Below are 13,962 nucleotides of genomic sequence, written 5' to 3' on the forward strand. Positions count from 1 at the left end.
TCATACCTAGTTCCCCATACTAAGGAATCCCAGATACAGATTCTCTCCCTTTCCTTCCCCTGCCTCCTACCACTGTAATATATTTTAATGAAGATGGCCTTTAATAGTCCTTTTATTAGACATCAAACACAAATATACATATATACATGTATGTATACAAGATATACCTCTCAATAAGCATACCTATATACATACACACGTAAATATATATATTATATATTATATATACAGGTAATTATGTGTCAATGCATGCATTGTGTATGTATTTATGTGTGTGTCTACAATACCTGAGACATTTATGTATTGCGAGTATATGTATATTTCTAGGTAAATATACATATATTTATATACTCATATGTGTATATAATGTAAATATTTAGAGAGATGATATGTGTAAATAATATACATGTGTGCATATATGTACATGTAGACATATGGATAGATATACATGTGTGTATATTGCATGTACATGTATACATGTACATATGTATATGTGTGTATAGATAGAAGTTTTTTCTTCAGCCTTGTCAAATCATGTCTTTCTGAATTTCAAAGGCAGAATAATGCAATAGAAGTCCTGAATTTGAACTTAAAATTGAATTCAACTTAAATTTTCAACAACAATATTGTTGAACAAAATTCAACAATAATAAAAATTCAACAGTTTGAACAAAGTTCAACAAAAAATTGAACTTAAATATTGAATTCAAGATATCTCAGGCTTATCATTTATTAATTTTGCCATCAAAGTTATTTTCTTTATCAGAGCCTCAATTACTTCCTTCATTAAATGAAGGTTTTGGAATAAGGTACCTCCAGTTTGAAATCAGATCCTATGAACTTTCAGAAAGCATGTAGGTAATATCAATAGAGTTACAGGAGAATATAAGCTCCTTAAAGGCAGGTACTGCCTTACATTTTTATTTTCGCATCCCCGACATCTAGAACAGGACTTAGTATATAGTTAATATGAATGTTTAGTGACTGGATTGTCAATTGAACTGAGTTCAACTGGGTGTGGAAAAGTATGGAATCAGATAGTGGGGAAAGTCTGGACCAGAGGCCTTGGATTCAAATCCTTCTGAAAATTACTGTCAAGGAGCAGCTAGGTGATGCAGGGGATAGAGCATCAGCCCTGAAGTCAGGAGGACCTGAGTTCTCAGATACTTAACACTTCCTGGCTGTGTGACCCTGGGCAAGTTACTTAACCCCAATTGTCTCAGCAAAACAAATAAATAAATAAATAAAAATACTATCTGTGTATGATTTGGGGCTTAAATTTCCCTCCAGCCATTCTAAGGAATATCTCCCTGAATTTCAGGGTTCTCACGTGTATTAGTTAGATGGTTTCTGGAATGTATAGCTCTAGAATGAAGAGCTTATGAATTCACATTGATGGTCATTACCAATTTTTAAAAAGTTTCTTCTCTTCACTTATTGTTATTAATAATGTTTATTAAAATGTAGTAAATGAATCAATAAAAATAAATAAGCAAATAAATGAATGAATGAATGAATGAGTAAAGGACTTTTCTTTCTCTCCCCAGCACAGTATCCTCCAGCATCAATGCTTTAGCTGCAGTAACAATTGAAGACCTCGTCAAACCTTACTTTCCATCCCTCTCAGAAAAGACTCTATCTTGGCTTTCTAAAGGAACAAGTGAGTCTCCATGGAATATTTTAACTTTTTCAAATGACATCAAAGGGATGGATGTTTACAAATCAAAACCTTTATTGCCAGATCTCTGGCTCAGTTTATGTTGAACAAACATTTTTGTGCTAATGTGAGATCCTAGATTTAGGATTGAAAGCCTAATTCAGATTAGATGTAGATTGTGAAGGGAATCTTATATCATCAGGGAATTATGGAATCTTAGACCTGAAGAGAACCTTATTTGCCATTTCATCCAACCTGTATCTTAACTAGCCTTCCTTCTATATCACATCCATGAAGAAGTCATCCAATCTTTGCTTGAAGACATCCAATGCTGGCACAGAGGGAGGAGGGGACGCAGGAAGAGGATGGCAATCACCTCCTTACCCAGTAGTTTGACTTTTTGGCAAGTTCTAATTATTATAATGGGTAGTTTGGTGCCTCCATAGAGCACCATGACTAGCTGGAATTCTTGAGTACAAATCTGGCCTCAGATACTTTCTAGTTGTGTGACCTTGAGTAAGTCACTTAACCCTGTTTGCCTCAGTTTCCTTATCTGTAAAATGAGCTGGAAAAGGAAATGGCAAACTACTCCAGTATCTTTGCCAAAAAATACTCCAAAGGGGCTCACAAAGAGTTGGACGTGACTGAAACAATATTCAGAATAGAAATGCTTTATTACTGGTAAACTGGATGAAGATATACATTTTCCTCTAAACACAAATGTTTGTGGAGGATTAGATTTAAAACACAATAGTAGTTAGGTTTATAATCCCCACAGTTAATCCCAGGAATTCTTTTCTTGATATAATCTAGTATTTCAACTAATCCTAAACACAACACTAGAGTATTACTTATCAACTTTGCATATTGATTTTCTGACAGAAAAATACATCCCATTTTTACCTTTTACCTTTTTTGAACAGTGTGGCTATTCTTCAGCCCAGTAAATTATCTTCTAGTATGAAAGCCATGATGAATATATTCCATTGAGAATGTTAACTATTAACATTAATCTGAATTTAGCTTTCCATTTGCTGTTTTAGGTGTCCTGTATGGAGCCTTGTGCATTGGAATGGCAGCCCTGGCGTCACTCATGGGAGCCTTGTTACAGGTGAGAGTGAAATTTTGGCAACTCTGGAAAACAATAAATTGTGAGAAGTCAACAATGAGTTTACTTTTCATTTAAACGATACTTCAAATTTTCTGGCTTTTGCTCACTCTGTGAACTGAAAGGCATTTTCATAGCTGACAAATCTACTTTTAATCATTCACTGAAATGTGGGTGATGAAGAGAAATTGAATCTTGCAGTGCCTTCATGAGATGCCATTTCTGTTAGTCATTTCCATATAAAAGTCTGAGATAAACTGAAAGTGTCTTTTAGGCAGCATGTCTTTGTGTATATGAACACACACAAACACATATGTCTATACATGCAAGTATCTCTTTCTATATATGTATATATACACACATATGTATATATATGTGTGTGATTATAGACATACATCTATGTGCATACATATATGTAACATCTATTTCTCTCAGCATATTCCTTTTTTTTTTTTTTTTTTAAATGGCCTTTTATTTACAGGATATATACATGGGTAACTTTACAGCATTAACAATTGCCAAACCTCTTGTTCCAATTTTTCACCTCTTACCCCCCCTCCCACCCCCTCCCCTGAATGGCAGGATGACCAGTAGATGTTAAATATATTAAAATATAACTTAGATACACAATAAGTATACATGACCAAAACATTATTTTGCTGTACAAAAAGAATCAGACTCTGATATATTGTACAATTAGCTTGTGAAGGAAATCAAAGATGCAGGTGTGCATAAATATAGGTATTGGGAATTCAATGTAATGGTTTTTAGTCATCTCCCAGAGTTCTTTTTCTGGGTATAGCTAGTTCAGTTCATTACTGCTCCATTAGAAATGATTTGGTTGATCTCGTTGCTGTCTCTCAGCATATTCCTTGCATCCATCCATCTATCCATCTTTCTTTCCTCTCTCCCCTTCTCTCCTTTTGTTTCCTCATCTCCCTCTCCCTTTTCTTCTCTCCCCCACCTCTTGCTCTCTTCCTCTCTCTCTCTCTGCTCTTTCTCTCTCCTCTGTTTCTTTCTCTTTCACACTTTTCTCTCATTTTCTGTCTCTTTCTCTCCCTCTCTGTTTCTCTTTGTCTCTGTCTCTCTGTCTCTGTCTCTGTCTCTCTCTGTTTGTCTTTCTCTCTCTTTTCTCTCCCCCCATATGTATGTTCGTGTGTGTGTGTGTGTGTGTGTGTGTGTGTGCCTCAGTCATTACTCAGGTACAATCTAAATTTGGTAATGAGTGATGTCAGGGAGCTGATTTCTTTCTATCTACCTTTCTATATTTCTGTATCCAATATCAGTTTACCTCTACTGTAATATATGTACCAACTTCTTGTCCTCTTCCACTTAGGCGTTCTTGTAGTGACTCCCCTCAGGGAGATTTGGCTTTCTTTCTGATTCATTCCCACCTTCCAGCAAGCTTCTTTTCTCCTCTGGGAAAACCAATATGTGTTGTTGACTGGTTATGGACCATTATTTCCCGTTCAAATGGAAAAACTCACCTTTTCTTGAGAACGCACCTTTCATGACTAATTTGTGACATTTTATTCTCTCGATAGGCAGCGCTCAGTATCTTTGGTATGATTGGAGGACCACTTTTGGGCTTGTTTTCCCTGGGGATCTTGGTCCCCATTGCCAACTCTCTTGTAAGTATGAACTAGGATTATGAAGACAATCTCCTCCCCCAGAGTGAATGAATGAATGAAAAAGAAGTCAGTAAGCATTTACTGTGTGCTAAGGATGATGCTAAGCACTGAGGCTAGAACTATAAAGGGAGTTTCTACCCTCAAGGAGATTACACTATAATAAGGGAAGACAGCATGTCAGGTAGTGGTGCTCGGGAGAGGAGTTTTGCTGTGGATAGTGGGTTGATATAGGAGTCGGTCCATTCGCTTGGTCAGTGCTATGTCCAGAACACCATGGGCAAGAAAGAATGTGGATGAGGCACTTGGAGGTGGGCAGATGATAAGCCTTCCTCTGGGGAAGTGGGATGGTCTGTGGAGATATAAAATCATATAAATCTGGAGTTAGAAGGTTTCTCGGAGACCATTTAGTCCGATCCTGTTGAGAATTTAAGTGACTTGCCCAAAGTTTCACCTGGTAAACATCAGAGGCAGGATTTAAACCCAGATCCTCTTATTCCAAAGCCTTTACTCTGTACCAATCTGCCTCCTTAAGAGGAAGCAGTATCTGTTCTCTGGTGCCTGCTAGATGTTATTGTTCAGTGATTTTTAGTCATGTCCAATTGTTTGGGGTTTTCTTGGCAAAAATATTGGAGTGGTTTGCCATTTCCGTCTCCAACTCATTTTAAAGATGAAGAACCTGAGTCACATAGCTAGTAAGTGTCTGAGGTCAAATTTGAACCTAGTAGGATGTAGCTTGCAGACCTGATCTGGTGCTCTCTGCACTATGGGGCCACCCAACAGCCCCTATGAGGTAACTATGTAAATGGTAACGAGCAGGGGAAAGAAGTGAAGATGGGCAACCATCTAAAAGAGAAATGGACAAGACTTAGTGACTGACTGAGTACAGGAATGAACAGGAAAGATCACAGGATCATAGGTCTGCATGGGAAAAGAACCTTAGAGAAGATTGAACTCAGTTTCCTTATTTAACAAATGAGCAGACTGAGGCAGATCTAGATTAAATGATTTTCCCAGACTCAGGATGCAGAATAAGATATCCATTTGTTAGACTCAACAAGAATTTGTTTTCTTCATTATGTATATTTGCTACAAATATTTTCTTTTCTTTTTTTTTTTCTTTTTAGTTTGGGAGTGGGAGAAATGGAGGGAGAAAAATCAGATTTCTAGTTGAAAAAATATTTTAAAACTTTTTTTTAGACACAAAAAAGTTATTTCCCAAAATTATATCAGTAGTAACAGTCAGAATTTAAGCAACTCTGAATCCTAATCCTGAGCTTTTTCCCTTTCCCCACTACTAAATGATAAATAAATATTTGCTAATTCTGTGCTATGTATGCCAGGATGCCTGGCACATAGTAGGGGCTTAATGTTGTTTGTTTGTTTTTAATATTTTATTTTTCCCAGTTACATATAAAACAATATTTTTCATTTATTTTTAAAACTTTGAGCTCCAGATCCTCTTCCTTTCTCCTTCCCCACCATTGAAAAGGCATATATGAAGTTGTGCAAAATATTTCCATAAATCATGTTGTAAAAGAAAACATCCATTTCTCTTTCCCCAAAAAAAGTTATAAAAAATTATGCTTTAATATGTATTCAGACACAATCAGTTCTTTTTCTGGGCATGAATAGCATTTTTTTAGATATTTGTTTATTGCTTTATATTGCCAGGAACTCTGACATGTGAAAAGTTTGCTTCAATATTTTACCGTTTCCTTTTTCCTTCCAAAAAAAAAAAAACTATTATTTTCTTCTCAAAAGTACTTCTGTTTTACAGGGGGCATTTGTAGGACTCATTGCTGGATTTGCCATTTCCCTTTGGGTTGGAATTGGAGCTCAGCTTTATCCCCCCCTTCCAGAAAGGACTTTACCCTTGAGTCTTGTTACTGATGGTTGTAACATAACCAGTCCAGACCACCAGGGAAATTGGACAATGACCACCACAGAAATGCCATTTTCTACAAGTGCCCTTCAAATTCACAATGTTGAAAGGTAATTGAAATAAGTTTTACAATATCATGGTATTTTTTTCCTACTAAGTAAGAGACAGGTAGGAGACAGATGATTCCAAAAACTGTCCCCACTTTGCCTTGGGAATCACTGATGTCTGTATATTTTGGGTTGGTCATCCCATATACCTCCATGGATCTTTGAACTCACCAAGGTGTGAACCTCCTTCAAAAAAAAAAAACCTAGATGCTCCCCAAAAACCCAAACCAAACTAAACCAAATAACCAAAAAAAAAAAAAAAAAAAAGATCCCAATCCCAATATTATTTGCCTGTTCATTTTATTTGACTCTCCTCCATGTCTTCCCATAAGGGGGAGCCAATGTAACATTCTTCCCCTAGTTGTCTTAAAATTCTATGGAGCATATTGATTACTCATTGTTTTTGATATGAAGTTTGTAGATTAATCTTATAATGAATCTTTTCCTTCTTCTTTATAGAACTCCACTAATGGATAATTGGTATTCCTTATCATACCTATACTTCAGCACCATTGGAACTTTGGTCACTCTATTGGTGGGAATAATTGTTAGCCTCATAACAGGTAATTGTTTCTGCATTGCTATTTTTTTGAGATAACTTTTCCATGGCAATTTACAGTCACTTATATCAGTGATTTTGTATTACAATTATGCTGTGTGAATTGTTTCCTCCAATTTATAAATAAGAAACTTGAATGATTTATTTGAATAACAAACATTTATAAAGATTTTACTAATAGGGGACATCGCACTTCAGTGATGGGGATAGAGAGATGAAAAAGAAGTTTTTCTTATTATGTTTTTATCATTTTTCTGAGTTTTAGTTTCCCTTTCTTTTGAACACTTTCCTAAGAGAGAAGTTTAAGACTAAGAGAAAGGAGGAAGAGAATTTTAGTGGAGGATAGTGTTTCTTGGGGGTTTTGATTAAAGACTGATAAAATGTCTTTTCTTCTGGTAAGTCAAGATAGGATTTTAAACTGGAGGAATTTTTATTTCTGAATGTTCTCAGTATAATTAAAAATTGAGATTTGAATATACTTCCATAATTGTGTTTTTCAGGAGGAAGAAAACAGAGAATAGATAACAGTTTCCTACTAACAAAAGAAGACTTTTTATCCAACTTTAACTTTTTAAAGAGGGTACGTTTTTTTGTTATATAAGAAAGATCATTCCTATCATTTTGTGACAGAAAAGGATTACCTTCCTTTCCTCCTTCACCCTTCTCCTCTCCAAACCTAGTGGGAAAAAGAGGCAATTAATAATCCCCTAATGATACCTCCACAAAAGTCTCACTCTAGTGATGGAAGTTGCTCTCAAGAGGTCAAAGCCTCCACCAATGGAATAGGAGCTCTGGCACCTGGAAAATGCTATCTCTAAAAACCTCTCTAGCTATCAGATAATGGTTCCCCTCCCCTTGCCATGGTAGTTTGTAAAGTCATGGTGGAGAGAGAGCTAGCCATAAGCTCAGAAGACCTGAATTCAAATTCTGCTTTTGATGTTATTGGCTGTGTGATTTTGAGCAAGGTAGCTAGCAATTTTGTAAGACTCCAGGTTGCTGATTGATTATAGGTCTATAATGGAAGAAGGAGTTCCTCATACCAATGAAATCATGAAATCACAAAACATATACTTTCTCTGTTTCTCTTTGAATCTGTCTCTCTTTTTCTGTTTCTGTACCTTTCTCTTCCCATATACAGGCTGCTTTAAAACTCTAAGTACAGTTTTAAGCTTATTATAGTTAATTAAAATTTAAAATTGCACTATGACTTTTGGGACACCTGATAGATTTGTGTATGTATGTCTGTAATATATATATATATATATATATATATATATATATATATACACATACAGACACAGACACAGATATAGACACAGACTATATATATATAGATATAGATATAGATATATATATCTGTATAAAATTGGATTTTGCAATGTTAATGTTCTTGTATAAATTTTTCTCCTGGTCTTCCTAGATTTCTCTGAAACATCTCTTTCTACATTTATTACAATACAATAGCATTCTATTACATTGATTTACCAAATCAGCCATCCCCAATTGGTGGGTATCCTTAGTTTCCAATTTTGATTTCACAAAATGAGATGCTATAAATATTTCTGTATGTATTGGACCTTTTCCTCCAAAAGTGATTTTTATCAGTGCATATGCCCTCCACCTATAAACCCTTCTCCAACATGAATACATTCATTTTTACACATTTACAAATATGTGAATATATAAACACATGCACATGTATATTATGCATATGCATATGTGTGTGTATATATATACATAGTTGAGGAACAGTTATATATGGAAGAAATATAAAAACTGATAAAAAATGTTTTTGAGCTTACAAAATTTAATGATGTGTTTGTTCTATATTATTCCCTCATTAGACTAGGAAACCAGTTATAATAATATCAACTAAAATTTATGTGGCATTCTGAGGTTTACAAAAGCTTTATAAATGTTATCTCATTTTATTTATTTTTATAATTTATCTCATTTCGTTTATTTTAAAGCAATTAACCTGAGAGGTTCATATATTGATTGTTGATAAAGCTACCCATCTTCAAAGTATTGATGAAACTAGTTAACTTTTTTTTTTCCTAGAAATCAATTTTAAACCATCAACCTTATGCAATGGAAGATGGCGGCACTTATAACCCTACTTTCAACCACACTGAAATGAGCTTAACAGAAGGCTGGGGCAAGACCAATGAGGCACGTTTCTGAGGCAGCTTTTATACTGGATGAACTTGGATTTTATACTGGATGAACTTTTTATAAGATGATTGAATTGTATTGTATGATTGAATTGTATTTAGATTTTGTTTTAGAATATCTCTAATATTTTTGTACACTCTGCTGAAACTTTTAGTGCTTCAGGTAACTCTCTAGGTGATTACTTTCTTTGAGAAAGGGTGTTTCCTCATTTGAGAATTCCTCCTGCCAATGAAATCACATAATTAATATCCATTACTCTTCTTGCATGCTTTCTGTTGACCTTCCTTTTTTTTCTGATTCACTTTGACTTCTAACATGGCTGCATTTCTGGGTTCTGATGATGTTTCATCCTAATATTTATTCTTTTGGTCCTTGTTCTTCCTGTTGTTTGGAATACCCTTTGCTTTCCTTGGTCCTGATGCTGATAACCTCTCTTTCCCACAATCTGCCGTGAAAAACAAACCAACAAAACCATATATAGCACCTTCTATTCTTGATTTGACATCTCAAGAAAATGTCTGTAATCCAAAGTGGATCACCTAGAAATCAGATCATTCCATTACATCTGTAATCCGTAGTGGATCACCTAGAAATCAGATCTATAATCCATAGTGGATCACCTAGCAATTGGATTATTCCCATCACGTTTGCAATCCATAGTGGATCACCTAGAAATAAGATCATTCCATTGCATTTGTAATCCATAGTAGGTCACCTAACAATCAGATCCTTCCATCATTTCTGTAATCCATAGTGGATCACCCAGAAATCAAATCATTACATTTCATCCACAACAAAATCTTTGAAAATTTAATTTAAAGACACTAAAATCAAGACAATGCTTCAATGACTAGAAAATGTTTTTTCTTGCCTAATTATTCATTCACTTTAATAATTTAATCACTGTGTACAGACATTGAAATTTTTCTTCATTGATGTCCCTCAGCTCTTTAGATACAAAAAGCTGAAAGTTGATTTGTTAACTTCTTTTACCTTCTTTTCAGTCTAACTATCTGGATCTAACAGGATTTAGTTGTAAACTTCTCCACCCCCCCAAGCCCCATCCCATTCTTACAACATATACAATTTGAGAAATATGTAAGTCGCCACGTTTTGGGTTTTTTAAAAATTACTGTTAACTAAATACTAAAAACAGCTTGGCTGTGTCACAGTGGTATCAAATGAACACAGAGTTGCATGTTAACCTGGAAAACCATCAATTAACATTATCTGTATTATATTGTATTTTTATTTATTTTTGTTAAACCTTTCTAATTACACTTTTAAATTAGTTGGCAGGACTGGGCAGTTTTGTCCTTAGCTCCCTCCTCTGCCCTGGCCCTGAGTGAGATATGTCTGGTTTAGTGGATGCTAGTCTAGGACTAAGGGAGGTCTGAGTTCAAGCCTTACCTTTGTGACAAATTCAGACTTTGTGGTCCCTGGGTCATAAAGTATCTGAAGTTCTTAGTGCCTTAAGAAACTCCTTAATTAAGCCTGTGAATTGCAGAGTAAGTCTCAATCTACATTCCTAAAGGGAATTATATCTCTGGGAGTTCTCATACCAGTGAAGTTTCAGGAAGAGTTAAAAAACAAAAAGAAGAAATATTTATATGCCTTTTTAAAGTTTTATAATAAGAAAACAGTTTCTCTACTATTTGAGTAATAGTATATTGTAAGACTATGTTGAAATATTCCAGCACAAAATGTTTTTAAAAATAGAAAGAGGATTATTTTCATCAAAGAACATGAATATTCATGTATTCATTCAATAAGGATTTATCCAGTGCCTGCTGTGAACTTGGCACAAGGAATAAATGTGGAACAGCCTCTACTCTCAAAGAATTACTTTCTATTAGACCCAGAATGTAAACATATACATCTATATAGCATCTAACTAAATTATTTAATATGCATATGCTTCAAGCACTGGTAGAATTCTAGTATTGATACTTTTAAAAGACATGTTAGTGTTTTAGACAAAGCGGTAGTTTTCAGATCAGAAATTATGGTTCAAAATCTGATTCAGACCCTGGGAGGGTCACTTATTGAGAGCTCCCCCGTTTTCTCATTATAAAATGGAGAAAATAGTATAACATTACCTACCTCACAGGGCTGTTGAGAGGGGAAAGCTTTCTTTGAAAAATCTTAGAGTTCTGGAGAAATGTGAGCTACAATTATGTGTAAAGGAGAAATGTAATTAATTTTTCTTATAATTTTACAAATGAGCAGGCTGTTGATGTTTTTATTTTTGTATCTAGTTTATCTAGTTTGACTGAACTCAATTAATATTTATTTCAAAAGTAGTTAAGTAGTATATATAAATGTCAGCCATATTCTGTATGTTAAATGAATATTCATATCAGGTATTTAAATATTGTTTTGGGAATGAAAATCAACCATCTTACTATTGACCTCCTTATTTGAACTGAGCTTTAAAGTGACTGAGATATGAGAAGCTGTGATTCTTATCTTACCAAGAGTTATCTTGACATTTCCAGTCCATCCAGTCACATTGGGAGGATCAGTGGATGATGTGGATTTGAGATAAAAGCAGATACTAAGAAAAGTAATGCAGGTGATATAATCCTGGGGAATTCTCCTTCCTTTTTAATTTTGGTGTATTTTGGACAAAGCTGAAGTGATGGCCTTAAAAGGTGCTATCCACCATAATCAATAGCCAAATGTTTGTCATTCATCTAAAAGTTAGACTGCTCTAGACTTATTTCGAAAACATAAAAGGTTTTATTTAGCTGAGAGCAACCTAAACAAGATTTAAATGCTTAAATGGAGATAGCTAGCATTTAGTTATTCAGAGTTTGGGAAGCATTTTACATATATTAACTCATTTGATTCTCTATTCATTTGATTCTTCCACCTCTCAGAGAGGGATTTCCACAAATGAGGAAACTGAAAGTAATCAGTCCCAGGCAGGATTTTAATTCAGGTCTTCCTGGCTCCAAGTCCCACATAAATATTTATGCTACTAGCTGTAGGGCAGAAACCATGGAAAAAGTCCAAGTGGGTTGTGAATAATAGAAAACAGGTTTGAATCCCACTTGTAATACTTGCTTATCCTGTATGAACCACAGTTTCCTCATCTGAAAACTGGGCATGTGTAGTCAAAGAGATTTTCAGAAGACTGTGGGAAAAGGGAAGAGAAGAACCATTGGTAATATAGTTACCAGGCTGTCCGTAGCCTTCTAGGCACGCCTGTATCTCAAAATCTCCTTTACAAGTAGACGAAATGATGTAAACCAGTAAGTAATATATATAAATGTCAGTTATATTCTGTATGACCTTGGTGATGTCACTTAACTACTAATGCAAATCATATTTTATACTTGTCTACCTCTCAAGATGAATGTGAGCTGCATTTGTGATATGATGACCCAGAGCATTTCTAGTGTATATATTGTGATATTCTATTACAGGCATCAGCATTTGCTTCTAAGTTATTAACTAGGTGACTTTAAATATGCTAGATTGTGAAAAAATATGTGGGTCTTTTGTGTTATAATAAAAATTATTGCATTGTTTCTGCTTACTCATCTTCCTTGATTAAACTTTTCCAGAGATCTTCTACAACTGTGTATTTTTTGGGGAGTGGAGAATTTTGAATTGAATTTCATTTATTTTATTTCACTCTTTACAGAGGGATATCTTACTTCCTGTATCAAAAAATTTTTTTCTTCAAATAGTATAAGTATTTTGTACAGACGTGTAAAAAAAGAAGTCCTTTTCATTTGAGACTACTAATTGACATTTGATAACAGTCTGCAGATTATTTAAAGTCTTTCATCTATACTAGCTGTGATTTCTAAAGTGACTTACTTATGTTCTTTTCTGTTTTTTAAAATATTATTCTTACTTCCCAATAACTGCCCTTCTCAAAAATTAGAACTTTATTCCCCCCCCCCATAAAAAATTGTTATGCAAAATAGATTAATATGGTGGCTGTATATTTAACATTTATACTCTTATACTCATAGTTCCTCTCCATTGCCCAACTCTACTGATAAAAAGGAAGCATGTTCTAGCTCCTAGAACCAAGTGTAATATCCATTCTGGGATTACTCTTAGAACTTATACTCAAATTTGTCAGATTTGGTCTCCAGAGAATAATTGCTACTCCTAGGTTCAGGTGTACTACACATCAAGTATATTTGTGGAGACATTTAGATGGCACAGTGGATAAAAACTGAAATCAAGAGGACTTAAGTTCAAATCCAGCTTCAGACACAATACTTACTGTTTATGTGACTCTGGGGAAGTAACTTTTTTTTTTTTTTTTTTTTGCTAAGGCAATTGGGGTTAAGTGACTTTGCTCAGGGTCACATAGCTAGGAAGGTCACATAGCTAGGACCTGGGCAAGTCACTTAACCCCAATTGTCGTGTAAAAAATAAAATAATTTTTTAAAAAAGTGTACATTTGTGCTCCCAAAATTGTAGCCCCTGAGCCCCCACTGGTAGGCTACTTCTTAACAGTCAGTCTGCAAAAGCAACTAGATCAAAGAAGTAGCAATTACTAAGATGTCATACTAAGAATAGTAGCTACAAACTATTCCCCTCATAAACTAGGGACTCCTCTCTATAGATCATATATTTTGAAGCTTCTTCAGTTGAAATTGTAAATTTTCCAAGTTATTCTTTGGTTATATCTAGATAATGAAAAGTTGATAGATTATTCACTAACTCTTTGACTAATTTAGTTAGTTCATCCAAGCTGGAAAGAACCAGTGCCAACCCTAAGATCCTTAGTCAATACAATCCATTTCATGCACAAGTCCAAAATATCACCCCATGATGTCAACAAACAATAACAACAGCAATGCAATCATCTATA

The 13,962-nt window shown here is 34.7% G+C and overlaps 1 protein-coding gene across 1 annotated transcript in view; it reads left to right on the plus strand.

Annotated features, from left to right (window-relative positions):
- SLC5A8 (solute carrier family 5 member 8) overlaps positions 1–12,661 on the plus strand; it is a 49,423-nt gene extending 36,762 nt beyond the window's left edge. Inside the window, exons 9-15 of the mRNA XM_031938043.1 lie at positions 1,548–1,660; positions 2,701–2,768; positions 4,310–4,396; positions 6,174–6,388; positions 6,845–6,948; positions 7,445–7,524; positions 9,006–12,661. Of these exons, the coding sequence (XP_031793903.1) occupies positions 1,548–1,660; positions 2,701–2,768; positions 4,310–4,396; positions 6,174–6,388; positions 6,845–6,948; positions 7,445–7,524; positions 9,006–9,128 (790 nt within the window). The 3' untranslated portion in view covers positions 9,129–12,661. The remainder of the gene's footprint in view (positions 1–1,547; positions 1,661–2,700; positions 2,769–4,309; positions 4,397–6,173; positions 6,389–6,844; positions 6,949–7,444; positions 7,525–9,005) is intronic.
- The last annotated feature ends 1,301 nt before the right edge of the window (positions 12,662–13,962 follow it).

Source organism: Sarcophilus harrisii, chromosome 5 (genome assembly GCF_902635505.1).
Source record: "Sarcophilus harrisii chromosome 5, mSarHar1.11, whole genome shotgun sequence".
Taxonomy (NCBI): Eukaryota; Metazoa; Chordata; class Mammalia; order Dasyuromorphia; family Dasyuridae; genus Sarcophilus; species Sarcophilus harrisii.